The sequence below is a fragment of the Lissotriton helveticus genome, chromosome 2_2 (assembly GCF_964261635.1).
Source record: "Lissotriton helveticus chromosome 2_2, aLisHel1.1, whole genome shotgun sequence".
Taxonomy (NCBI): Eukaryota; Metazoa; Chordata; class Amphibia; order Caudata; family Salamandridae; genus Lissotriton; species Lissotriton helveticus.
In genome coordinates, this window is record NC_136060.1 from 40,871,611 (window position 1) to 40,894,563 (window position 22,953).

Genomic DNA, 22,953 nt, shown 5'->3' on the forward strand with positions numbered 1-22,953 from the left:
ATAGGAAGACAATCTCAATTTGCTAATCGCAATTAGCGGTTCGCAAATTGAGATTGTGATTTCAAGGGTGCAGGGGTGTCCAAAGGACACCCTGTTGCACCCCTGAAATTGATGTGTGCACATATGTTGCGCACACACATGTGCGCAACATGAAACTTTGAAAAATGCACTTTAGTGCATTTTTCGTGCCTTCTCTTACTGACTGCTGCAGCATGGAAAAAACTACTACCTGATCTTCCGAGCAGAATCAAATCTTGAACTTTTTCAAACTAATAAAAACGTACCTCTTCGCGTCTTAAGTTGGATTCCTTTTCCTTTCTTGCCAGCACCAGGATACCCTTGGGTAATTGTGCGTATTTATAAAATTACATCAAATCAAATTGAACATTATGCATGCGACCTGTATGTCTTCTTTGATCTCATAGCATACCCTAGCTGCATATTTCAAGTGTATCAGTCATTTAGGACAATGAAAATGGGCCCAATGTAATGAATCTGGCATACTGGCCTGTACATTTAATGCTGAATTTATGATGGATGAAATAAAGTTGGTTGGTGTGATTTAGGTGTTTATGAAGGTAATTCCCAGGCGATGGTGTAGCTGGAGGTATACTGAGGTTTTCCAGAACCCAAAAATAAATACATTTGCCAGCCTTCAGCATGAACATTTCACATTTGTGCTTATTCGTAATGTCATTCTGATTGTAGCGAAAAGTATATTTTAAGAAAAGACACGTCTAACTTTAAGACTGAAAATGTTAATATGCATTCGGTAAGTCTTTTCCTGTGCATTGTAATAAATCCCAGAGAATAACACACAGAGGGAACATGAAATCAAGCTGGACTCTTCTTAATTGACATAAACAATCAATTAAATGCCATTTTTTTTACATTTCACAGTTTCACCGCATGCCAAGTCATCTCTATAGTGACTTAAACGGGGTAATGACGATTCAAGCCAAACCACTACAACAACGCCATGCTGGACTGATCGACAAGACCCTGTAAGTGCTGTTAACTTTCAGACTCACTCTTGGTTCTCCTACATCTGTATTCAAGTGCTAGACGTGCAAGTTTTCTAACTGGGGTCCACACAAATCGTGTGGCTTTTGTCGAATACTTTAAAATATTTTACCTTTTGTTTTTCACTTGTAAATTCAGAGGACTCGCTTACATACAGATCTGTACCAGGGCAAACCAATTGAACAAAACATTTTAGTGGTTTTCCGCTGCTTGCTTAAGGAACAGACTAAATTATTGGGGAGAGGGTGTGAGCTAACGGCTATGGCGGGCGATCTCTGCAATGACGCTCAACCTCAGGCGCGCAACGGCCATTGGGCTCAAAGGGCTTCAGCCCCCCGTCGTGTGTGTCAGCCCGGGTGAGACAGCTTCCCGGGCATACACTCAGACAGTTTTTGAGCTGCTGTAGGCTGGCTGGCTGGTCTGGCGTCCGTCTTACTGCTGCCGCACCAGAGTACTTCACAGGTCTTTCACCACTTGCGTGCTCTAGACGGCTCCACGCCGTCATGAGTCACGGGCGGCGTGTGCTCATGACAGCGTGGAGCTGCCATGCCGCTCCACCCACGTGGCACTAATTCCCCGCCTGTGCGGGCGAATAAGTGAGTGGGTGGGGTCATGACAGCACCACGCCATCATGAGCACACGCCGCCCGTGACTCATGACGCCGTGGAGCCGTCATTAGTATCAGAGCGCTGCGCTCATCCCACCCACGCCGCGGCAAAATTCAAAGCACAGGGAAGGGGTTAAAAGACCATTTAAATGCCAACAAGGCTTTGTTGTTTTACACCTCTTCTTAGAGCCCCTGCATCTCCACTCTGCCTATTATTGAAGGATCAGCCCCCCCTGAAATTTTTAGTAGCCCCCCCCAGAAATTTGGCTCTAGTTGCGCCTCTGCTCAACAACCTGTGATTCTGGGCAAATCACTTTGTTATATCCTGCTTATGTAATCATATGTATTCCAGTTTACCTTTTTCCTAGCTGCTCAGCCAGTGTGAGTGTTGATAGTGGAATGTTGGTGTGACTGTGATGCTTGGAATGCCTGGGTGCCTGTGTGGATGAGTGGTGACAGTTGGAAGATGGGCAGAGTGGCAGGCAGGCTGCTCCTGGAGGGGCTGGCATATTGGGATCACCAGACTTATGGACTGATGGACATAATTACCTTCCTGCAACTTGAAGTTGAACCCAAAGAAACCTACAGAAGCAAAGAGTAAAGCCTCAAGAATGGGGCTCCAGGCAAGCCAGCCCCTCCAGTGTCCTTGTCAACGGACAGCCCCAGCCTGGACATGCTTAATTGATTATTTTTTAAATGACATTGATTCAAGTGAGTAAGTGGTGTGAGCTTCACTACTTCCACAACTCATTTTGATTACCTTCCACATCTGAATGGATCTACTGGTTTTGTGATGTTTACAGTTTTACACGTCGTGAACAGTGGTCTACCAGCGATCTCCAGAGTCTTACAAAGAGTATTTTGCTTGCTGAGTATGGGAGCTGCAATTTACATGTGTCTTCAGTGGTTGTAGCCATCAGTATGTTCATTAAATTACAATGCGTGTGCACTGCTTTGGTACTTTTGCTGCACAATATGTCTTCATGCTCATGATATTGATTTTGTCGGCGGTATTTTTGCTGCATGTGTTACCACTGTTTTGGAATGCACCGAGGTTTATTTGGAAATGTGTCACAGTGCTTGCGGCACGAGCGAGACATTTGCATTAAGGACGTTGCAGTGGAGTATACATCTAGATGTATAGTACCACAAGGGGAAATTGACCAGATTCTGGTGGCTGCTGTGGTCTTTTGGGGGGGGATGTATGACATTGCAACGCATGCTTTTACCACGCATGCTTTTACATCGCAACTTTTACAACGCATACCATTACAACGCATAGCGCTTTGGGGTGCTGGATAGTGAATAGTTTAATTTACTATTCCAACTCCAGTCCCTGTGGATAGTAGGGAAGGTGTTGGATAGTAAATTAAATCTATTCCCTATCCTAGAGCCCCCCCAGCGCAATGCGTTGTAATGGTTTGCGTTGTAAAAGTTGCGATGTAAAAGCACTGCGTGGTAAAAGTTGCGTTGTAAAGGATGTTTCCCTTCGGGGGGTGAGCCTATCTTTGTTTTTTAATTTAATTTATCACTGGCAGTCCCATGGTCCAACGGCGGTTTAACTGCAGTGGGGTTGTTTGAAAAAGAGGCGCGTGTTGTGTATAGCGCACACACTCTTACATTCACAAGGTTTCCCTTCATTTTCATCAACATTTTGGTTGCTGAGCAGCTCCATGAGCTGCTACAGGACGTTTTGCATCACGAATGCACCTGGAGCCACCCGGCACTCATCACACATGTGTGGCGCCATCTTTGTTTACATAGATAAACGCAAGTCTTCTAGTTGCATTTTGCATGCGACCATCGGCTGCTGTAGCATCCCAGGGTTTTACTCTTTTAGAACCGGTGGAATGCTTTACGTGTGCCTAGTGGAGCGGCATTCTACTGGAGCGGCATTCTTGGTTTCTCCACATTGACACAGATTGGTTTGCCCATATCGATTTCGACAGCTTTATCTTTCCTACTCGCTGTTTCAACTACTTGGTTAAAGAGTACGCTGCCTGAGACTCACAGCTTTATACATGTATCGATGCTGCCTGCACTGGCATGCAACAAATTGTGTATTCTAGCATAATGCACCCATGTGTGAACATCACAATGTGTTTGCCATTACGTGGAAGTGGTACAGATGGACGTTAGCACTGACTTTGCTCTTGTGTGTTGTGCAAATTAGTGAGGTCCTCTGACTGCAGATCCAGTGTGACTTTTGGAGTATCCTCGTTTGTAGTTTTTTTTGCCCTGAACGTACATGTTTTTAGGTTTTGCTGTAAAACAAGGCTATTGGTACAGTCCTTTTTGGCTCACTTATTTGGGTGACTTATTTTGAGAGATTGACTCTGAATCTGGGGTACACAAGTCGAGAGTGTGCCCAGAGTAATACTTCTCAGATGTGAGGCCCCTCACCTGCATGGGTTACAGTTAAAAAAAAAAATACTCAAGAGTCAAAGGAAAATGTAAATGTAAATGTCCAGTATTTGTAAAGCACAAACAATTACCCGAAGGTGTCAAGGCGCTGGGGGCCGTCGGGAAGATTAAGCGAGCTATTGCCCAGAGTCACATGGTGCTGGGCAGACCCCTGCCGCCGGAGCCGGGGATCGAACCACGATCCCCAGCATCCAGCGTCAGTCGCCCTGGCCGCTATGCCACACCTCTTCTTGCAAAAATTTTGCATGATTTAATGTTCACATTGTAGTAATGTTTATCACTTGCAGATTGTTTGATCGCATATTGGGTTTATTTGCCCATTTATTTTGGTAGCATTTGTACCCTTATGCAAGGGAGGTTCTTGTCTTTTAGTGGGTGGTGGTCACATTACACTCCCTTACATGAGGGACAGGTATGGAGTTTGGTTCCATTTTTACTTTTCTCTACCTTACATGAGGGTGGTTCTAGTCTCTATGTGGGTGGTTTCCCACTTCCCTCTGTTGTAGTTAGACTATGTTACATATTCTGTTCTGTTAATAGTGTGCAAGTTGCCATGCGCTACACAACTTGTCTGTGTGGTGTGTAAGTCGCCATGCACTACACACCTTGTCTGATTGGTGTGTAAGTCGCCATGCGCTACACTTCTTGTCTAGGAGTTGTGTATGTCGCCCTGCACTACACGTGTTGTCTGTTCGGTGTGTAAGTCGCCATGTGCTACATGTCTTGTCTGTTCGGTATGTAAGTCACCTTGCGCTACATGTGTTGTCTGTTTGGTGTGCAAGTCACTTCGCACTACATGCCCTGTACATACGGTGTGTAAGTCACTAGGTGCTACACTTATAATTTGGTTTCTCCCTCACACAGGGTAGGTCTGATTGGTTTCGTACTATTTTAATTAGGTTTCACCCTTACGTCAGGTGTAGGTTATGGGTGTTAGCCCCATTTACACTTTTTTCTTTAAATCCCCACACAGTGTGTGTTTACATTGGGTTTCTCTAGTCCCATTCTCTGAGTGTATTTCGTTTTGCTGACTTTAAGAATCTTGTTTACACATTTTGTTACCTTGTTGGTGGGATCGTTGTCTAGGGGTGTGGTCAACCCTTTGCTACATTTTACATATTTTTGAGAATTGTTTATTGGGGAGGGTGAGTTTTATTGTTTGTCAATTTTTCCATTGTTACTTGTCAGTATATTCACCCTTCTTTTCTGGTTACTTAGTGTTCAGACTCACTTGTGAAGTTGTATTTTAATTTACTTCCCTGAGTCTTGGACTTTTCTCTGCGTTTGTACATTCTTTCATTTAAAAGGAGGGGGCTATGTTATATCGTGCTTATGTAATCATATGTATTCCAGTTTACCTTTCTCCTAGCTGCTCAGCCAGTGTGAGTGTTGACAGTGGAATGTTGGTGTGACTGTGATGCGTGGAATGCTTGGGTGCCTGTGTGGGTGAGTGGTGACAGTTGGAAGATGGGCTGAGCAGCAGGCAGGCTGCTCCTTGAGGGGCTGGCTTATTGGGATCACCAGGCTTATGGACTGAAGCACATAATTACCTTCTTGCAACTTGTAGTTAATAAAGAAATTCTCAAAATACAACTCAGCTACTTTTGGTAAGATACAACACACGTAATCTCCCCGTGCCTAACAAAAATAAATGTGTCATTGTGTAACGTAACTGGTGCTCATGTAAAGAGTTCTGATACCTTCGGGTCGTGTTTGCGCTATATAAAACCTTGGGGGGGGGGGGGGGGAAGTAATTGTGCTTTACTTTTAATAAGTAAGGGTGACTAAGTGGAGAGAAAAAACACTTCACTCTATTAAATATTATGTAAGCAAAGTACAATAGCATTTTGCACCTTGTTTTCTGGATTTTTCTAAAACTACAACCATAAACGGTGTACATTTCTATTCTACCCCAAAACTATATTTAGTAAGGCATGGGTGCTTGGATGGTATGCACATCAGTACTTCTACCGCCCATTATTGGAACATTCGGTAATTCATACACCTTAGTTTTAACCTATAAGGCAGCCGTCCAGCAGAAAGCATGGAGAAAACATTATCTTAAAATGATATCAAAAAGACCTGGTGTAATAAAAAGCAATATCAATGCGTATCCTTAAGGATCGCCCAGTACTGCTCCAGGTTAGGAAAGAGCTGAAGACACAGCTCTTTAAAGGATATTCCCTCACGAGGCAGTAACAGTACCTTCTGCTCCCAGCCACCTTTCCTATCAGTTGTTGACTTTCACATTGTATAGCGTTCAACTGCCTTTTTGCTAGGTTCGCGCTATTGAAACGTTTAAATCCCTTCCAGGGTTAATCACTACTTGGCGTCTCAGTAGTTATGGAGTGGGAAAATACCGGAATTGTGATTTCTGGGGGAATAGCATGTGGAAATCAGTATCCCACCAAAGGACTTCTGCTTGCCGAAGATGTAATCTCTGGGTGGAATACCACAGAGCAACGGGGATCCCACAAAACTCCTAATTCATAAGAGTCTGGTAAATCTTGTTTCTGGGCTCTTCACAGTTAACGGGCCACATGCAATGATGGCCTTGGACCTTCTTTATCTGCTGTAAAATTATGCGGGGTGATTAACAGAGTTATTTGCATGAACTTTAATTACTTGCTATTAAAAAGTCAACAGGGTATGCCTGTGTGCATTACTTGTAACGTTGAGTAGTTGGCTAATGTATGAATGATTGGTGGACATTTGAGTGTTTAGCCAGCAACTATATTACGCACATGCAGCTTTTGAATGAGTAAAAAAAAATCAGTGTACCTAGGGGAGTGTTACGTAAGGGACCATGTAAATACAATTTAGGTCACCTTACTGCCTGCTATAAATAGTGTGGCATATGCTTCTCCACGTGTATCTATACAGTTAATCTACAGCAGATTTGATCCAGAAAAGCGGTGCACAATGTTTTGGGAAAGTGCACCAATGTGTGTACTTTTCAATGGATGGGTGTAGGAACCAGTACCCTGTTCAATAACAATATTTTCAATTGAGCTAAACAAAATATTGATACAGAATGCATTCATTTCAGTTCCTAACGAGTTGTAAACCACACACGAGTTAAATTACTGTACAAATTGTGCAGCTTCAACTTAAAGCCCCTTGTTATGAGCAGACTAGTGATAGCTGCTAGTTAAACTGCTAGGAGAACTACCATTGCCACACTGGTGTGATACCACCCCAAGTGCTTTTAACAGCGAATCAGAATCTGACTCAAGCAGAGGTGAATGATTTGAGGTTCCAGTCTTTTAAGTCTCGCCTGAGCCAGTGCATGTGTTGTCTCGGTGAGACATTTAGTGAGTGGGCTTTAAAAAGCCGACCACAGCTCTGTGTGGCCTCGAGCGTGCAGTTACGCGCATAGTTACGAGCAGAGGCACCATCTGGCTTTCCTCTCTCATTATGGCTCATTCACTCTGGTCGAGTGCCCTTACAGTGCGCGAACACTTTCACTTTCAGGGCCGCGCGGCCGCTTTACTTTCACGGCCGCGCGGCCAATGCTCTTTGAACTTTCCATTTCGGGTGCTTGCTTATTTTGAATACTTCGGTGCTAGCCCTTATTGCTGAAAGCTTTTTCAAAACTTCACGTGTGAAATGCGCTATCCCCCGATGCGGTCTGACAACGGGTGATTGCTTATTTTAAATGCTTCTGTGTTAACCCTCGATCCCTTGATGAGGTGTGAAAATGCCTTTTCGTTTTTTTAAAACAATTACATTTAATTCGAGTTCTCCTGATGCAGTGTGCAAATACTGCTCATTGAACTTTCCATTTTGGGTGCTTGCTTATTTTAAATGCTTCAGCGCTAACCCTCGTTGCTGAATGGTTTTTCCAAACTTTACGTGTGAAATGCGCTATCCCCCGATGTGGTCTGAGAATGGCTTAACCCTCGATCCCTTGATGAGGTGTGGAAACATGCATGCCCCTCCTCTCGTTTAGGTGACCATTCCCCAACACCACTCTGTCGCCGCAGGGCAGTGCCAGAACAGGAACGTCTAACAGTAGGTGAACCCGCTCCGCAGCACGCAGACTGCTGTCCACCTGGTAATAATATACTGTATACAATGCATTCTGTCTTTTTCAAACGCTTCAAACAACAGACCACGGAAAAGCTCAGGCTTCCCCCGTATGTCTCCTCCCCTCTCATTATACCCCTCCTCACTCTTTCCCAGCCCTCACCTTCGTGTTGTCAGGCCTCCACATTCCCCCATCACTCCTCTCCCTGCTCGTCGCGTGCCCACTTAGCAGTAGTGCTCACAGATTGGGCTAGATCTCCCACAATTCAGCAATATTTTGCCCAATTTTGTGAGGGAAAATCAAAATGGGCGGGCTACCAGAATTTGTGCTACAATCCACACAGTGTACATCCGATTCACAGAATTGTGCCTCGCAGTCATGTTGTAGCCCAGGATTGCTTTGCCATCCCCATCTTCCACACTATGATGAGCTCAGATGTTTAGCTTATGTTTGTAAGTCACACCCATATTACATTGGCCACACCCCTTTGAAAGACCCAATAGTTTTTTCATCCCGCTTAAATCCCTGCCTATGAGGGTGTTGCTGCTCTTGCATTGACCTTTGGCCTGCCCCCATAAACTTGCAGACCTGCCCCTTCATTCCTTTAACCCAGTCATGGTCAGATGTATACCTCATTGCTTGGGCGTGACAGCACTTCTACGGCCCGCGCCATACCTATTGCCCTTTACCTTTTCAGGCTCATCCTCCCTACTTCCGTCTTTTTATTTTTACATGCCTGCAACTTCTCAGACCACCACTAATCCCCAATTTGACAGAGGCCTCCCACCGCCTGATGCCATGTGTGCTTTTGGTGCTCAGATCTGCCCTCCAGTAGTCAGCTGTTTATTGCTGACTCAGTCTTTTTCCGTTCACAAACATTTGTTGGCCTCGGGTCTTCAAAGGTCTGTGCCATTCACAGCTAGTTCAAAGGTAAGAACGTGAAAAGGAGAGCGTCTTTCAGCAACACTGCAGCAGCGTAACAGGGGCTGCTCTTATGTGAGTTCAGCTTAAAGGTGAGAGAAAGCTACAATTTCGCCTAGTTGTGCATAATAAGGTTTCTGCCAAGAAATATTTACAAAGCCTATCCTATTGAGTAATTCAATTCTGCTAATTAAAATAAATACATGCAGTGCTCTGATGTGAAGTTTTAGGAGCGGTGTACGAGAGGGCTCGACCGCCGGCTCTGTTTCTTTATATTTCTGGAATGTGTGTAAGTAGGAGTTCAGCTGAGTGGTGGGACACAATCAGTAAGTCCGGGGACGCTGTAAGTAAAAGCAGCTCTGTGTCCTTGTGTAAATATGTAACTGCTGCTCATAGATAGCGCTCACATACCCTCGGGTCAACTTCCCGCTATATATATAGATATATAAACATGCCCTCTCCCGTGCAGGCTGAACCAAACACAACCAAAACATTCACCAATATACCAAGCACAATATGCCTGGAATCCCCAGCAATTGCCCCCGGTCTACCAAGCAACTCCACCACCTCTATAAACAGCATGCAGACAACAAAAAATCTCACTATCATCTATAAACCATAGGTATGGTCAGTACTCCTGAACAATTTTCTCAGTTATATCATATAATATATACCTTTCTCTTTTTCACGGTTGGCAGCCTAGCCCAAATAAATAAGTACCAATCATGTGACTGGCATACATTTGTTCACCTCCTTCCCTCAAACCACAGCATCACTCAGTGCCATCACAGCATCACTCAGCACCACCACAGCATCACTCAGCACCACCACAGCATCACTCAGCGTCACCACAGCATCTCTCAGCACCACCACAGAATCGCTCAGGGCCACCAGAGCATCGCTCAGGGCCACCACATCATCACTCAGCACCACCACAGCCTCACTCAGCACCACCACAGCATCACTCAGGACCACAACAATATCACTCAGCGGCAGCACAGCATCACTCAGCGCCACCACAGCATCACTCAGCGCCACCACAGCAGCACTCAGCACCACATCAGTATCACTCAGCATCAGGTTTGCACTAGTACACCACCACATCATCGTCACTCAGCAAGACCTGAGTATCATTCAGCACCACCTCAGCATCGTCTCTGCACCAGTCACCACCACCACCACCACTACCACCTCAGCACCACCTCAGCCTGTTCTTGGAATCTGACATCTGTTAATTCTCCCCTAGCATCTGGACGCTGCTGGTGTTATAATACAGGTACTAGTTCCCAACCGTAACCCTCCGATTGTTAATGCCCCCTCAAAAAAAAGCTTAAACAAACAACTATTGGAATAGGCAGAAAACCAGTTGCCAGCATTGGAAGAACAAAAGAAAACTGAGGACATTTTTTTTGTAAGTACTTTTTTTAATATGGTCGTTCAGTTGTACTAAAGCCTTCTTGGTCATATATAAGGTAACAAAAATGCTTCTGACACTTTTTTATTAAAACTTTTCAGCATGCTCCACAGCAGCCACACTTCTCTACAGCACAGCTTAAAGACATTGGCAAAGTCAATAGCTCTGGCTAAACACTTATAAGGCCCCAAAGGCGAGACCTATTGGCTATGCCAATAAGCCTCGCCTTTGGAGCCTTATAAGTATTTAGTTATGCAGCACAATATCCTTACTGCAACAACATTAACTGTTGCATGGCTAAACACTTATACGGTCCCAAAGGCGAGACCTATTGGCTATGCCAATGCATGTTTCATACTGTTTTCAAGGCAGATTCCTCGAGGTAGTGCCTGTAGCAAGTTATGGGTGGCAAAAACCATGAGCATAATTTGTGTCCAACTCAGATTCCAAAATTGTGCACAAACATGATTTGTGCCCCATTTTATATTTAGCACAGGACTCAGAATTAGCACAATAATATTCTCCATTTGTGAAATGAATCCCAAATGAAATGGCTCACAAAGTTATTTTCAGTCCACAAGATATACAAATACCATCATTTCTCGCTCCAGAGCAACCAATTCAAGAATTGTGGCATATCACCCGTGTTAGACCTGTCTGCCTTTGGGTAGTCCCTCCTATTAATTATTTATTTTGTCCCCTTTTTGCCCCTCATCCCTCTTAATTTTTATGTCCCCTGGTTATTTTTTTATTGGTAATGGTCTGGGGGTTAGATGCTCTTTTTGCCCTCATAGTTTTTTTACCAAAGGCCTAGGTGCCTTTCATGACTGAAATTCACCCAAATCTACAAAATGGTGGCTTCTAACTGCCATAACTGCCAACCCTTGAGGAAGCCCCATAGGATAACATAGGTCCTTCCAGAACCTTCTGGAGCCTACTGGGCCCTGGGTGGACAGGCTATATAAGGGCAGAGGTCAGGAAACCATTTTGTGCAGTCCAGTGAGCTTGAGGAGAGAGGCAGTGGTGAGGGGAGGTGGACGCGCAAGAAGTAGTTAGTTTGTCAGAGAGATAGACAGCATCTTCGTGAAGACGTTCCCCCCCTAGCCCCTGACCAAACCCTCTTGTTAGACTTTGTCATCTGAGGGAATCGGCTTGGCAACTGCTGTTGGCCCCTTGAGTCCCTCTGATCCCATGTTGTCCTAGCTGCTGTCTGGGAAATCCCCCCCCCCCTCGCTAGACCACCTTACCGGTTGCCCAGAGAGAGAGACTGGAGCGAGCTGTGACGCCCTGCGCTGCCCGAGGAGCCTCTGGAGCGGAGGCGAGTGTTTCTGGAGGCGATGCCGGGCTAGGCGCTTGAGCAAGGAAGCGCTGTTCCTCGCGCAGACTCAGGTGATGCGGCCATCGGAGGTGTGAGCCGGGGAAGCTCCGCGCAGGCCCAGAAGCACTGGGCGTTTGACAGCGCGAGTGAGGCGGCGCTGGGTAGAGACGCTGCTCTCCCGCGCCTCTGCAGTGTCGCGAATGACGAGTGAGGCGGCGCTTGGTAGAGACGCTGCTCTCCTGCGTCTGTGCAGTGGCGCGAACGTCGAGTGAGGCGGCGAAGACAGTGCGGGTGACTGAATCACCGGCAGCCCCAGACCGGCCTTCCCTCGGTGCTGGCGTGAGTGCGCTGGACCTGTTGTCCGTGGGAGGAGCCGCCGGGAGAAGGGAGCTGGAGGTCTGTCCCCGCGCCTTGCCCAGATCAACCCCAAGTAAGGTGGAGGAAGGGGGGAGATTGTCGAATGACTGATGAATCAGCCGAGAGGCCAGAAAAGAGTTCACTCACGCCCCTGATACCGTGACTACCCTTCTGACTAACCCTGACAGACTGGAGGAGGACTGGGTTGGAAAGTCTTCTGGATTAGAAATACAGAGGAGTAAGGGTAGCAGGGAGATACCACGGTGCTGGAGAAGAGAACTAATAAAGCTGGGGGTTGAGGTATAAGGTGGGATTCTTTTAACAGAGGCGGAGGGGGAAGAAGAATCTGTGACTTCACCCTGTGCTAACCTAGGAACAAGTTCTTTAACGGAGCGGTTTATAACATTGCATCTGACAACTGAAAACCTGGAGTTACTCACCTATGGTGAGAAAGGTGTCACACAGTGGTTAATAAGATAACATTCCAGGGTCCTATGGCCTAGAAATTCCCACAGTAGTAGACTGGAGTGGGTTGAGCTTTAATGAATGAAATTGTTCTTTTATGTAACCATAATACCTCTTTTCTTGTGTGGGCAATCTATTGTTGTAAGAGGTACTAAATCTGAACGTTAAGAAAGTGCATCCTAGATCAATTCACTGTAAAAAGATCATTAAGCTACTAAGCTGAGTTCTACTGATGTTACAGGATATGTGTGAAAAGAACGGGTAAAAATGTACAGTGTATTAAATTGTTGAACTACAGAGGAGAGAGAAAAGCTAACAAAGTATTTTTATAAAACAGCTCATATTTTTCCAAATTGGTGTAGTGTCCTTATTTTTGAGTGGTAGATGTCTTGTTATTAAAGGGTGTGACGCAAACTTAACACATGTACCTTTGAGTTAGGCCTTCCCACTTAGTGCCAAGCTACCTTATGTGACTTGGGGTTCCCTAGGTCCAACATAATTGGTGTCCAGCGGTGGGATCAAAACTGTGTTTGCGTCTACTCTGAAGTAACAAAACATACCCCACTAACCTACACCTGGAGTTTTCTCCTGGCGGCCTTCCTAATTTTTACTTTTGCTTTTTCCAAATTTATTCCTGGTGGTGGGGTGAAGGTAGCTTCAGGTTGCCCTCGCAACTCTATCCTTTTTGTGTGCTTGACCTTGAATTGCCTTTTGCAAAACGGAATTTGCACTGGAAAAACTGGACACTTATCCATTGGCCCAGCTAAAAGATTTCTGTCAACAAATGGGAGTGTTCTTTAAGCGTGGTGCCAAGAAGGGGGAACTCCAGACCAGTTTGAGGGCTTGGGTGGAAGCGCGCAGAGAAGAGAAGGAGGAGGATGAGGAGACCGACCGGGCCACGGTCATAGGTGTAGAGGGATTGTTCCAACCAGAGGTGGGAAATCTACTCCCCGAACCAATGGCCTCTTCTAGGAGGGGCAGTAGTGTCTCCGGGGGAAGCTTGACCGAAGCAGAGCTCACAGACAGGAGGGAAAAAGGAAGCTGAAGTGGGAGTTAGCCAGATTAGAACAGGAGAAGGAAGAGCGGAGAATGGCTCATGAATTCAAACTAAAAGAGTTAGAACTCCAGGCCCTGCAACGGGGACCCTTTCCAACTCCAAATGGTGGCAGCGAAACCAGAGAACCAACCAGGGAGTCCAGACCCTACCTGCCTAAGGATATAATTGCCAGCTATAGTCAGGGGGATGATATAGCCAAATGGCTGGCTGCCTATGAGGTCTCCTTAAGAGCCCATGGGATCCAGGAAAAACACTGGGGGGGTGGGTTGTATAAGTATATGCCTTCCACTGGTCGAGACACCTTGTTAGCTTTAGAGCCAGAGGAGCAGACTAACTACCCCCCCCCTTGAAGCTAGCATTGATCAGGAAGTTTGTGCTAACCCCAGAAAAGTATCGCCAGAAGTTCAGGGGGAGCCACAAGTTAAGCACCCAGAACTGGGTGGATTTCCTGGATTATGCGAGGAAGGCATTGGAGGGCTGGGTACAGGGCAGTGAGGTGAGGGATTATGAGGGGTTGTATGATCTTTTTCTTAAAGAGCATCTACTCGAGAAATGTTTTCCCGAGCTGCGCCAGCACCTGGTGGACAGCAAGCTGACCAACCCCCGGAAGCTTGCAGAGGAGGCGGACATCTTGGCAAGTACCCGGGTGTCCTCAAAGGGGACTGGAGGGGATTCCCAAAAGGCCGGACAGGGCGCCCCTCAGAAGAAGGAGGGGGGAGATAAAAAGCGGGAGTTCTCTAAAGGTCCCCAAAACAGTTTCCAGGGAAAGGGAACAGGTTTCACCCCTAAGGCTAACCCGCCTAGAAACCCTCATCCTGGCCAAAGCCAGCAGCCAAGGGTTGTCCACTGTTTTGAGTGTGGTGGTGTTGGACATTATAAGGGAGATGTCAGATGCCCAAAAAGACCACCCCCTCCCACCGAAGGAAAACCCCCGGGAGTAGCTAGTGTAGCGCTTGGGGAGGAGTTGCCCTTAGAAAAGGGGGGTGAGTGGGCGGGTGTCACCTTAGTGTCCCTGGGAGAACGGGAGATGGTTCCTAAGATCCAGGTGCCCCAAAATACTGTTAAGTATGGACAATGGATCACCATCAATGGCCAGAGAGGGGAGGCTCTGAGAGATACAGGAGCCAGTATGACTATGGTGAGAAGTCAACTGGTGTCTCCAGAGCAGGTGATTCCCAATGTACTCCACCCCGCCGCGATGGCTGACGGCAGAATGGGCCACTACCCCGTGGCCGAGGTTCCCTTTGAGTGGGAAGGGGTTGCAGGTTCACTTCGAGTTGCCGTAAGCCCTGCCGTGCCAGTTGATTGTCTTGGGGGAATGACATGGAGCACAATGCTTGGAGAGAGGTGGAATACCGGACGCATTCAGCGATGCTAGGTACACCTGACTGGGCCTGTGTAAGCACAAGGTCTGCGACTGCCCGGAGAGGGAGTTCACCTGGGTTGGAGCCTGGAACAAGGGCCCAACCCGCTGCCAAAAAGGGACAGACCCGAAGTCAGGAGAAGCCTGCTTCGGCTTCCACACCCCATGTGACAGATCGGCCACCTGCGGTGGTGGACCAGGAGTCCGTGGAGGGGGGAGTAGTTTCTCTGGAGGACCTGCCTATCCCTGCTGAGTGGCGTGTGGAGGTAGGGCCTACCAGAGAAGAGTTCTGTAAGGGCCAGAAGGAGTGCCCTACCCTTGAGGGACTGAGGCGACAGGCTGAAGCCCAGGCAGCAGGGGACGTTGCGGGACACTACCACATTTACTGGGAGGATGGACTCCTCTACAGTGAACCCAAGGTACTCTTACCTGGTTCATCAAGGGCCTTGGTAGTCCCGCAACGGTACCGAGCCTTTCTGCTGGAATTGGCTCATGAAATTCCCTTGGCAGGACACTTAGGTCAGGACAAGACCTTTGCTCGGCTTGTCCCCCACTTTTACTGGCCTCAGATGAAAGTGGCGTCTAACACCTACTGTAGGACGTGTGTGACCTGCCAAGCCAGTGGGAAAACAGGGGTGAAGCTGAAAGCTCCCCTGGAACCACTGCCTGTCGTTAGCACCCCCTTTGAAAGCGTGGGCATCGACATTGTAGGGCCATTGGATCCACCAACAACAGCTGGTCACAGGTTCATCCTGGTTCTGGTGGATCATGCCACACGGTACCCAGAGGCAATTCCTCTGAGGACTGTCACTGCACCTGTGGTGGCTAGGGCCCTGATGGGGATCTTTACCCGAGTGGGTTTTCCCAAGGAAGTTGTGTCCGACATGGGGACCAACTTTATGTCAGCGTACATGCGGGCAATGTGGAAGGAGTGTGGAGTGACCTACCGGTTCACCACTCCCTATCACCCCCAGTCCAATGGACTGGTAGAAAGGTTCAACAAGACCTTGAAGGGCATGATCAGAAGTCTGCCTGAGAGCCTGCGGAGGAAATGGGACGTCCTCCTACCCTGTTTGCTATTCTCCTACAGGGAAGTGCCACAGAAGGGAGTGGGCTTCAGCCCCTTTGAGCTCCTGTATGGGCACCCTGTACGCGGACCTCTCAGCCTGGTGAAGGATGGATGGGAAAAGTCTCCCAGGAAACCCCCCCAGGATGTGGTGAGCTACATGCTGGCCTTCAGGAGCCAAATGGCGAAGTTGTGGAAGCAAGCTTCTGACAACTTGGAGGCCAGCCAGGCAGTAATGAAGGAGTGGTATGACCACAACGCTCACCCGGTGGAGTTGGAGCCTGGCCAGAAAGTGTGGGTGATGGAGCCTGGAGAGCTAAGTGCCCTCCAGGATCTCTGGTCAGGCCCCTTTGAGGTGTTAGAAAAGAAGGGTAAGGCCACATACCTGGTGGACCTTAAGACCCCTCGACAGCCCCTACGGGTGCTACATGCTAACCGACTCAAACCCCACCATGAGAGGCCCGAGGTCATCTTAATGATGGTGACTGATGGAGGAGAGGAAGCGGAAAGCGAACCTCTCCCAGACTTGTTCTCGTCTCAGGAAAAGGATGGGTCGGTGGAGGGAGTGATTCTCTCCCCATCCCTAACTCCTGAACAGCGGGAGGACTGTCGCCAGATACTGGAGCAATATTCTACGCTGTTCTCCCTTGTCCCGGGAAGGACTCACCTGTGTACCCATGATGTGGACACCATCATCATCAAGAATCTTTATTCGGTGATTAGAAAACACCATAAAAGCACATATACATATACATAAATTAAAAAAAAACATTAAATATTAATCAAGATCCTTGTACATAGTTAATACAATAAAAAATGCCAACATACAGAGCCATAAAGATAAGAAATCTCAAGTCTTTCATTCCTCTCCTCTCGTCATCCTTAATCGGACTGCAACCTTGATAAAATTCATGATACTACACAAGGTTAGTGGGTCGGAGGCTTTTTGCAAAAAGACTAGTGCATCCCTGGCATGTTCCAGTTGGGCTTTTTTTAAAATATTTACAAGGAATCTACGCCTAGGCATAGAAAAATAAGGACAGAGCAAGACAAAGTGAAGGGAATCCTGCGGGGACCGATTATCGCAACCGCAGGGTCCCTTCTGCTCAATTGACGAGGTGAAACCTGTAGGTGTAGCCAACATAAAAGGAAGCAAATTCAATCTAAAACGGCACATGAGGAATCTATCCTGCGTATTATGCACAAGAAATAGGTAAGGCTCCATACCCTCCACACTCTTCACCAGATTATGAGCCCTCACAGTTTTTTTCACTCCTTCAGCATCAGCTCGGCATTGGGTTTTCCGCTCTTGGAAAATTTCCCCTACTTGTTTCTTGTGCTGTGCTGAAATGGATGCGGGGTTCGTGAAGAGATTTCCAAACCCTAAATCCTCAAGGGTGTTTTTCACATATTTTAGCCAGGGGATGCGCATACAATGGGTCCTACCTAGGCAGTCCAATAGAATTTCTCTGCTTAAATGCGCATCAGGATTGATCCATATTTTTAACCAGGCCACAATTGGCCTAAGTTTTAACAGATCATCCAGGTATGGCCTCCCTAGCTCCCTGTGGGCTATGAGTCCGGCGGTGCTGGATGGTGCCCTCAGGATAGATTTCAGATATCTATTTTCTTCCTGTTGGATTCTAATAGTGTTTACGAAGCCCCAAACTTCTGCCCCATAAATTACTTTGGAGCATGTTATGGAGCTATACAAGTTCATCACCTGTTCCGGGCTCCATCTGCCCAACCTCCTACCATATCCAGCTATTGCCCCATTAGAGGCAATCATTTTGCTACAACGTTCCGCCACCAAGGAGTTAAATTGCAAAGCACCATCAAAGGTTACCCCGAGGTAGGAGAACGTTTTAACCTGCTCCAAACTGTGGGTACCTATTGTGTAAATGAATTTGGAGGAGGGTTTTTTACCGGCCAGGAGCACGTATGATTTACCTAGGTTGACAGATAGATCCAGGTTACTCATGAACTTAACGAACCCGTCTATCAGGATTTGTAGGCTTCGAGGTGTTCTTGCAAGTAAGACCGCGTCATCTGCATAAAGCAGGACGGGAATATGCCGCGTCCCGATCCTTGGGGAATCTGCCTTTAAACCCAAAAGAAACTGCTCCAGATTATTAATATAAAGGGAGAACAAAAAAGGGGCAAGAATACAGCCTTGTCTGACTCCACTCTTACATAGAAAGGAATCAGACAGTCCTCCCTCCCTATTAAATCTGACCTTGGCCATGGTGTCGCTGTGCAGTACCCTCAATATAGTGATTAGACCACTCTCAATCCCCATACCTGACATCATATCCCACAGCTTTCCTCTGTTGACGTGATCGAATGCTGCTGCCAAATCCATGAATCCCATATAAATGGGTTCGTCACTGGCCAGGGTATATTTGGCAGTCAGCATATATAGGTTCAGGCATTGGTCACTAGTGGACCTCCCTGTCCTAAACCCATATTGAGTGTCCGAGAAGATGTTATTCTCTTCGGACCACTCGGACAGTCTATTCAAAATTGCCCTACCCAGAAGTTTGGCCGATACGTCAATCAGGGAAATAGGCCGATAGCACTTAGGGTCGTCCCTATTGCCCTTTTTGAAGATTGGCACAATAATCGCTTTGGACCAGGATGGTGGGAGACCGCAGGTGATGGCAGTGTTTATGACCCTAGTCATCAGAGGGGCCCATAATTCTATATTACTAAGAAACAGGTCAGGGGGGATTCCATCCGGACCCGGGGCTTTGTTTTTAGTTAAACCCTCCATCCCTGCCGTAATCTCCTTGAGAGTGAATACTACAGGGGGAACCTGACTTGGAGTTACCCGTGACTCCACATGGGTGCCAGACTCATGGTTATATAAACCCCTAAAGTGAGTGACCCACTGCTCCGGGAGGATGTTAGCCCCTATCTCCGGGGAGTCATTTTCTTGAAAGGTCGGTTTGTTAATGATTCTCCAGAACCCCGCTAGGTCCTTTCTTTCCCCTGCCTCTCTTAGATCTGCCCATGCTTCTGCCTGTAGGGCAAGTTTCCTCCTTTTAGTCTCTTTTTTATACTTTTCTCTACACAACCTAATATTTTGAGGGTCCCTTGGTTTCGTCTTAAGGGAACATTTCAATTCCCTCAGTGCCTTAGAGCAGTCTTTGTCAAACCAACGGGGATTTACCAGGTTGCGTGAGGGCGCACTGGACCTTAGTAGTCCATCGATCAGGTTAGCGATGTGATCAAACGCTTCCAGTACCCTTGGTCCCTGGACTTCCAAATCTAGACAATCGTTAATGGCCAGTAGGCCCTTCTCACCCAGAGCTTTATAAAACTTTACGCCGTCTATTTTGGACCATTTCAGTCTCCTGCCTTGATCAGTGACCCTCTCCTCAGATGAGCAGTGGGATTTAATTCCAGTACCCGCCTTGTACAAGAGCGTTAAAATAAGCGGATTATGATCACTAAAGCTGCTCCAGTCTATCCCTACACAGATTATTTTATTAATCAGGGATCTCGAAACCAGGATGTAATCTATAATAGATGAGCAGCCCCTGCCCTTGAAAGTTGGTGGGAGTGTGCCATCCGGCTGTGGGTCTATCATATTAATGGTGTGCTCTAGGTCGTACTTAAGCCGAAGCAACCTAAGAGCCAGCCCAATAGGCGTGTGAGAGAAATGCGGCCCCTTCTCAATTGGGCATTGTGCCCAATCTATATTTGCCTTGATCAGAGCCGGACAGAGATGACAGTTAAAGTCTCCCACCACAAGCAACCCATGAGATAGCCCCTTATTCTGAAATGTAGTTTCTTGTCCTAGCCTGTGGTCAAGTTCAGCTAGTTACGGGGTTTGGTTGTTTGATGTCTCACTGTTATAAATATTAAAAACTGAGAATTTTAACCCCTTTCCAAAGAACCGAACTACCTGGATTCCATGTGAGGTCCAGTCTGGGGCCGACCAGGTGCCTGGGAGAACTAAATCTACATAGATGGACAAACCGCCCATTGCTCTCCCTGAGCTAGATTTTCGGGCGGGAACAAAAAAACACTTGTACCCCTGAAGATGGTAATTATTCACCACAGCCCATGTCTCCTGTACACATATGACATTAAATTTTCTAATAAAGTCAACCCATTCCTTATTGTTAAATTTGCCCGCTATGCCTGCTACGTTCCAGGAAATAAGCCTCACGCCCTCTCCACTCGGTTCTACACCCCCCTGAATCCTTGATCTTGTCTCCTGTATCGACCCTTGCGTAGCCAGCCCATATCCCCCTCCTATACTGTCTGTGGCCGTAGTCTTAGATTCAGAAAACATGGGTTCCCCCACACCAGTCATTAGGGTTTGCTGAACCATGTGATTTTGCTCCTCCGACATTTCTACCTGAACGTCCTTTTCTATATAACCCTGGGGGGCATTTTCTGTTTGTCAATCCACCCCCTCTAAACCGTTCAGGCAATTAAACCGGTTATAAGTGTAAAGGGGTGGTTCTGGTCGGCCAAATAATGGCCTAGGGTTAAAGGCCTGGTGTCTCCCCCTCCTTCCAACCCTCTCCCAGCTGTCATTACTTGGAAGTGGCTGAAATGGGACTGGGGTAATGGGAAAAAAGAAAGACACACGAAGGGTTTGGATAGTGGATTCCCTTGATCTATTCTTCCCTTGGCATATGTAGGACACCGTTCCTATGTCCCTAAAACTCACCAATATGCAGTCCCCTATAATGGATTTCTGAGTTCTCCCCACCCATGGTACCCTTCTTACCATTATGATTTCGTTGTTAAGATGTGTCGGGAGGGGTCTATTTATGTTTAACCACTTAATTACCCTGCTTTTCAGGGCACAAAAATCCTCAGTTTCACCTTCCACGAGCGGAGGGACCCCCGCCATGACTACAGTGAAATCATTAGTCTCCGGGGGTAGGTTGGGTCGACGTGGTCTTGGGAAGAGCTTCATTAGAGGGGTCGGGATGATATTATCTACCGGCTGTGCCGGAGGTACAGGTCCTAGCGAAGGGTTGGGCATATTGGCATTGAGGGGCTTAGTTAGTGCGGGCTTTGACTTTAAGGGTTGTTGTGAGGTCGCCGCATTCACAGCTTGTGGGGGGGCTAAGTTTGCTACACTGTTTACCGACTGTTGAGGGACTACATTGGTGGCAGTAGATTCTGGGTGCCTTCCCTGTCGACCAGCTGGAGTTTTCAGACTACCTAATGTGGCCTCCAATATAGTTAGTCTGATCTCAATCTTTTTTATACTTTCGCTGATCGGTAGTAGTAGAGACCTTAACAGGAATTCCAGGTTTCCAAGCGGGACAACAGAGAGGGGAACATTAACAGAACTAGTTCCTGTGTCTTTTATGGTGACCGGAACTGGGTCTTCCTGGGCAGTAGGTTTAGGATGTGAATCTGCCGGTAATTTTACTACTAATACAGGGGGTTTTAGGGACTTCCCAAAGTCCAAATAAGAGGTCTTGGGTTTATTACTTCCCTGGGCTCCCTTCGTCTTCCTCCTGCGTTTTTTGGGAGGGGGTCCCAAAATTGCTTGTGTGGTAACTGGTTTCAGTTTGGCTTTCCTGTCCTTGGGAGCTGGGGGGGGTTGGGAGACTAAGTCAATAGTCACCCTGGTAGGGCTGGGACTGGTTACTGGAGCTATACTCATAACTGCGACTGGTGAAATGTTAGTACACTCCCTCAGCAGAAGTGGGACATCGTCAATTCGAGACAGCTCCTCCCTGGATGTAATGAATTGTTCTCCGAGGGGGGTATTTTTCAAGTTATCTACTGAGCGTCTCCGTTCTGCCCTTAACCGGGACAGATTGCACTCTTTGTCCCCCTCCCCCACTGCCCGGGAGAAGTAGTTTTCTAAGGTCCCATTTTTTGCTCCTCCTGGCTTCAATGGGGTACTCTCCCTTGCCGGAGACGGCATAATTTTAGAAATCAGTTGTATTCCGCAGGGGGCTATAACAGAGTAATAGGTCCAGGGGTTGACTACACAAATCAAGAGGGTAGGCCCAGCCCGGCCTACTCCGGCCTATGACGGCCTTAGACGGTCCCGCCCTTGTCCCGGGCTTCTCCCGGCGCCCTCCCGCGCGCTCCCGCGCAGCTGGACACCAGACTGGAAATATACTGGCGGAAGAGGATAGGGAGGAGCTTCCTCCTGCGACGCGGGACCCGCGGAGCGGGTTCCGCTAGCTGTAGGCAAAAAGGTCCGTGGGCAGCAACAGATTACAGGCGTCCTTGCGAGTCCCAAGGCAAATGGGAATCCCAGCACAATTTGAGGCGGGTGGGGCTGGGCGGGGCGGTCAGGGAGAGCGGGCCAGCTGGAATCGGCCTGGGCAACCCAGGACTCCTGGGAAACCGAGTCCGGGTTGCTGCTCGCAGCCCTGTCACACACTCACCGCCCAACAACAGCAACAGCCTCTGTGAGCTCCCTCCTGCGACGCGGGACCCGCGGAGCGGGTTCCGCTAGCTGTAGGCAAAAAGGTCCGTGGGCAGCAACAGATTACAGGCGTCCTTGCGAGTCCCAAGGCAAATGGGAATCCCAGCACAATTTGAGGCGGGTGGGGCTGGGCGGGGCGGTCAGGGAGAGCGGGCCAGCTGGAATCGGCCTGGGCAACCCGGGACTCCTGGGAAACCGAGTCCGGGTTGCTGCTCGCAGCCCTGTCACACACTCACCGCCCAACAACAGCAACAGCCTCTGTGAGCTCCCTCCTGCGACGCGGGACCCGCGGAGCGGGTTCCGCTAGCTGTAGGCAAAAAGGTCCGTGGGCAGCAACAGATTACAGGCGTCCTTGCGAGTCCCAAGGCAAATGGGAATCCCAGCACAATTTGAGGCGGGTGGGGCTGGGCGGGGCGGTCAGGGAGAGCGGGCCAGCTGGAATCGGCCTGGGCAACCCGGGACTCCTGGGAAACCGAGTCCGGGTTGC

At 47.9% G+C, this 22,953-nt stretch overlaps 1 protein-coding gene across 2 annotated transcripts in view; it reads left to right on the forward strand.

The window, feature by feature from the left end:
• The window catches only part of LOC144821262 (protein FAM149A-like), a 549,291-nt gene that overhangs the window by 460,399 nt on the left and 65,939 nt on the right, over positions 1–22,953 (forward strand). For both annotated transcript variants that reach the window (XM_078678084.1, XM_078678086.1), the window contains exon 9: positions 901–1,004. In XM_078678084.1, the coding sequence (XP_078534210.1) occupies positions 901–1,004 (104 nt within the window). The remainder of the gene's footprint in view (positions 1–900; positions 1,005–22,953) is intronic.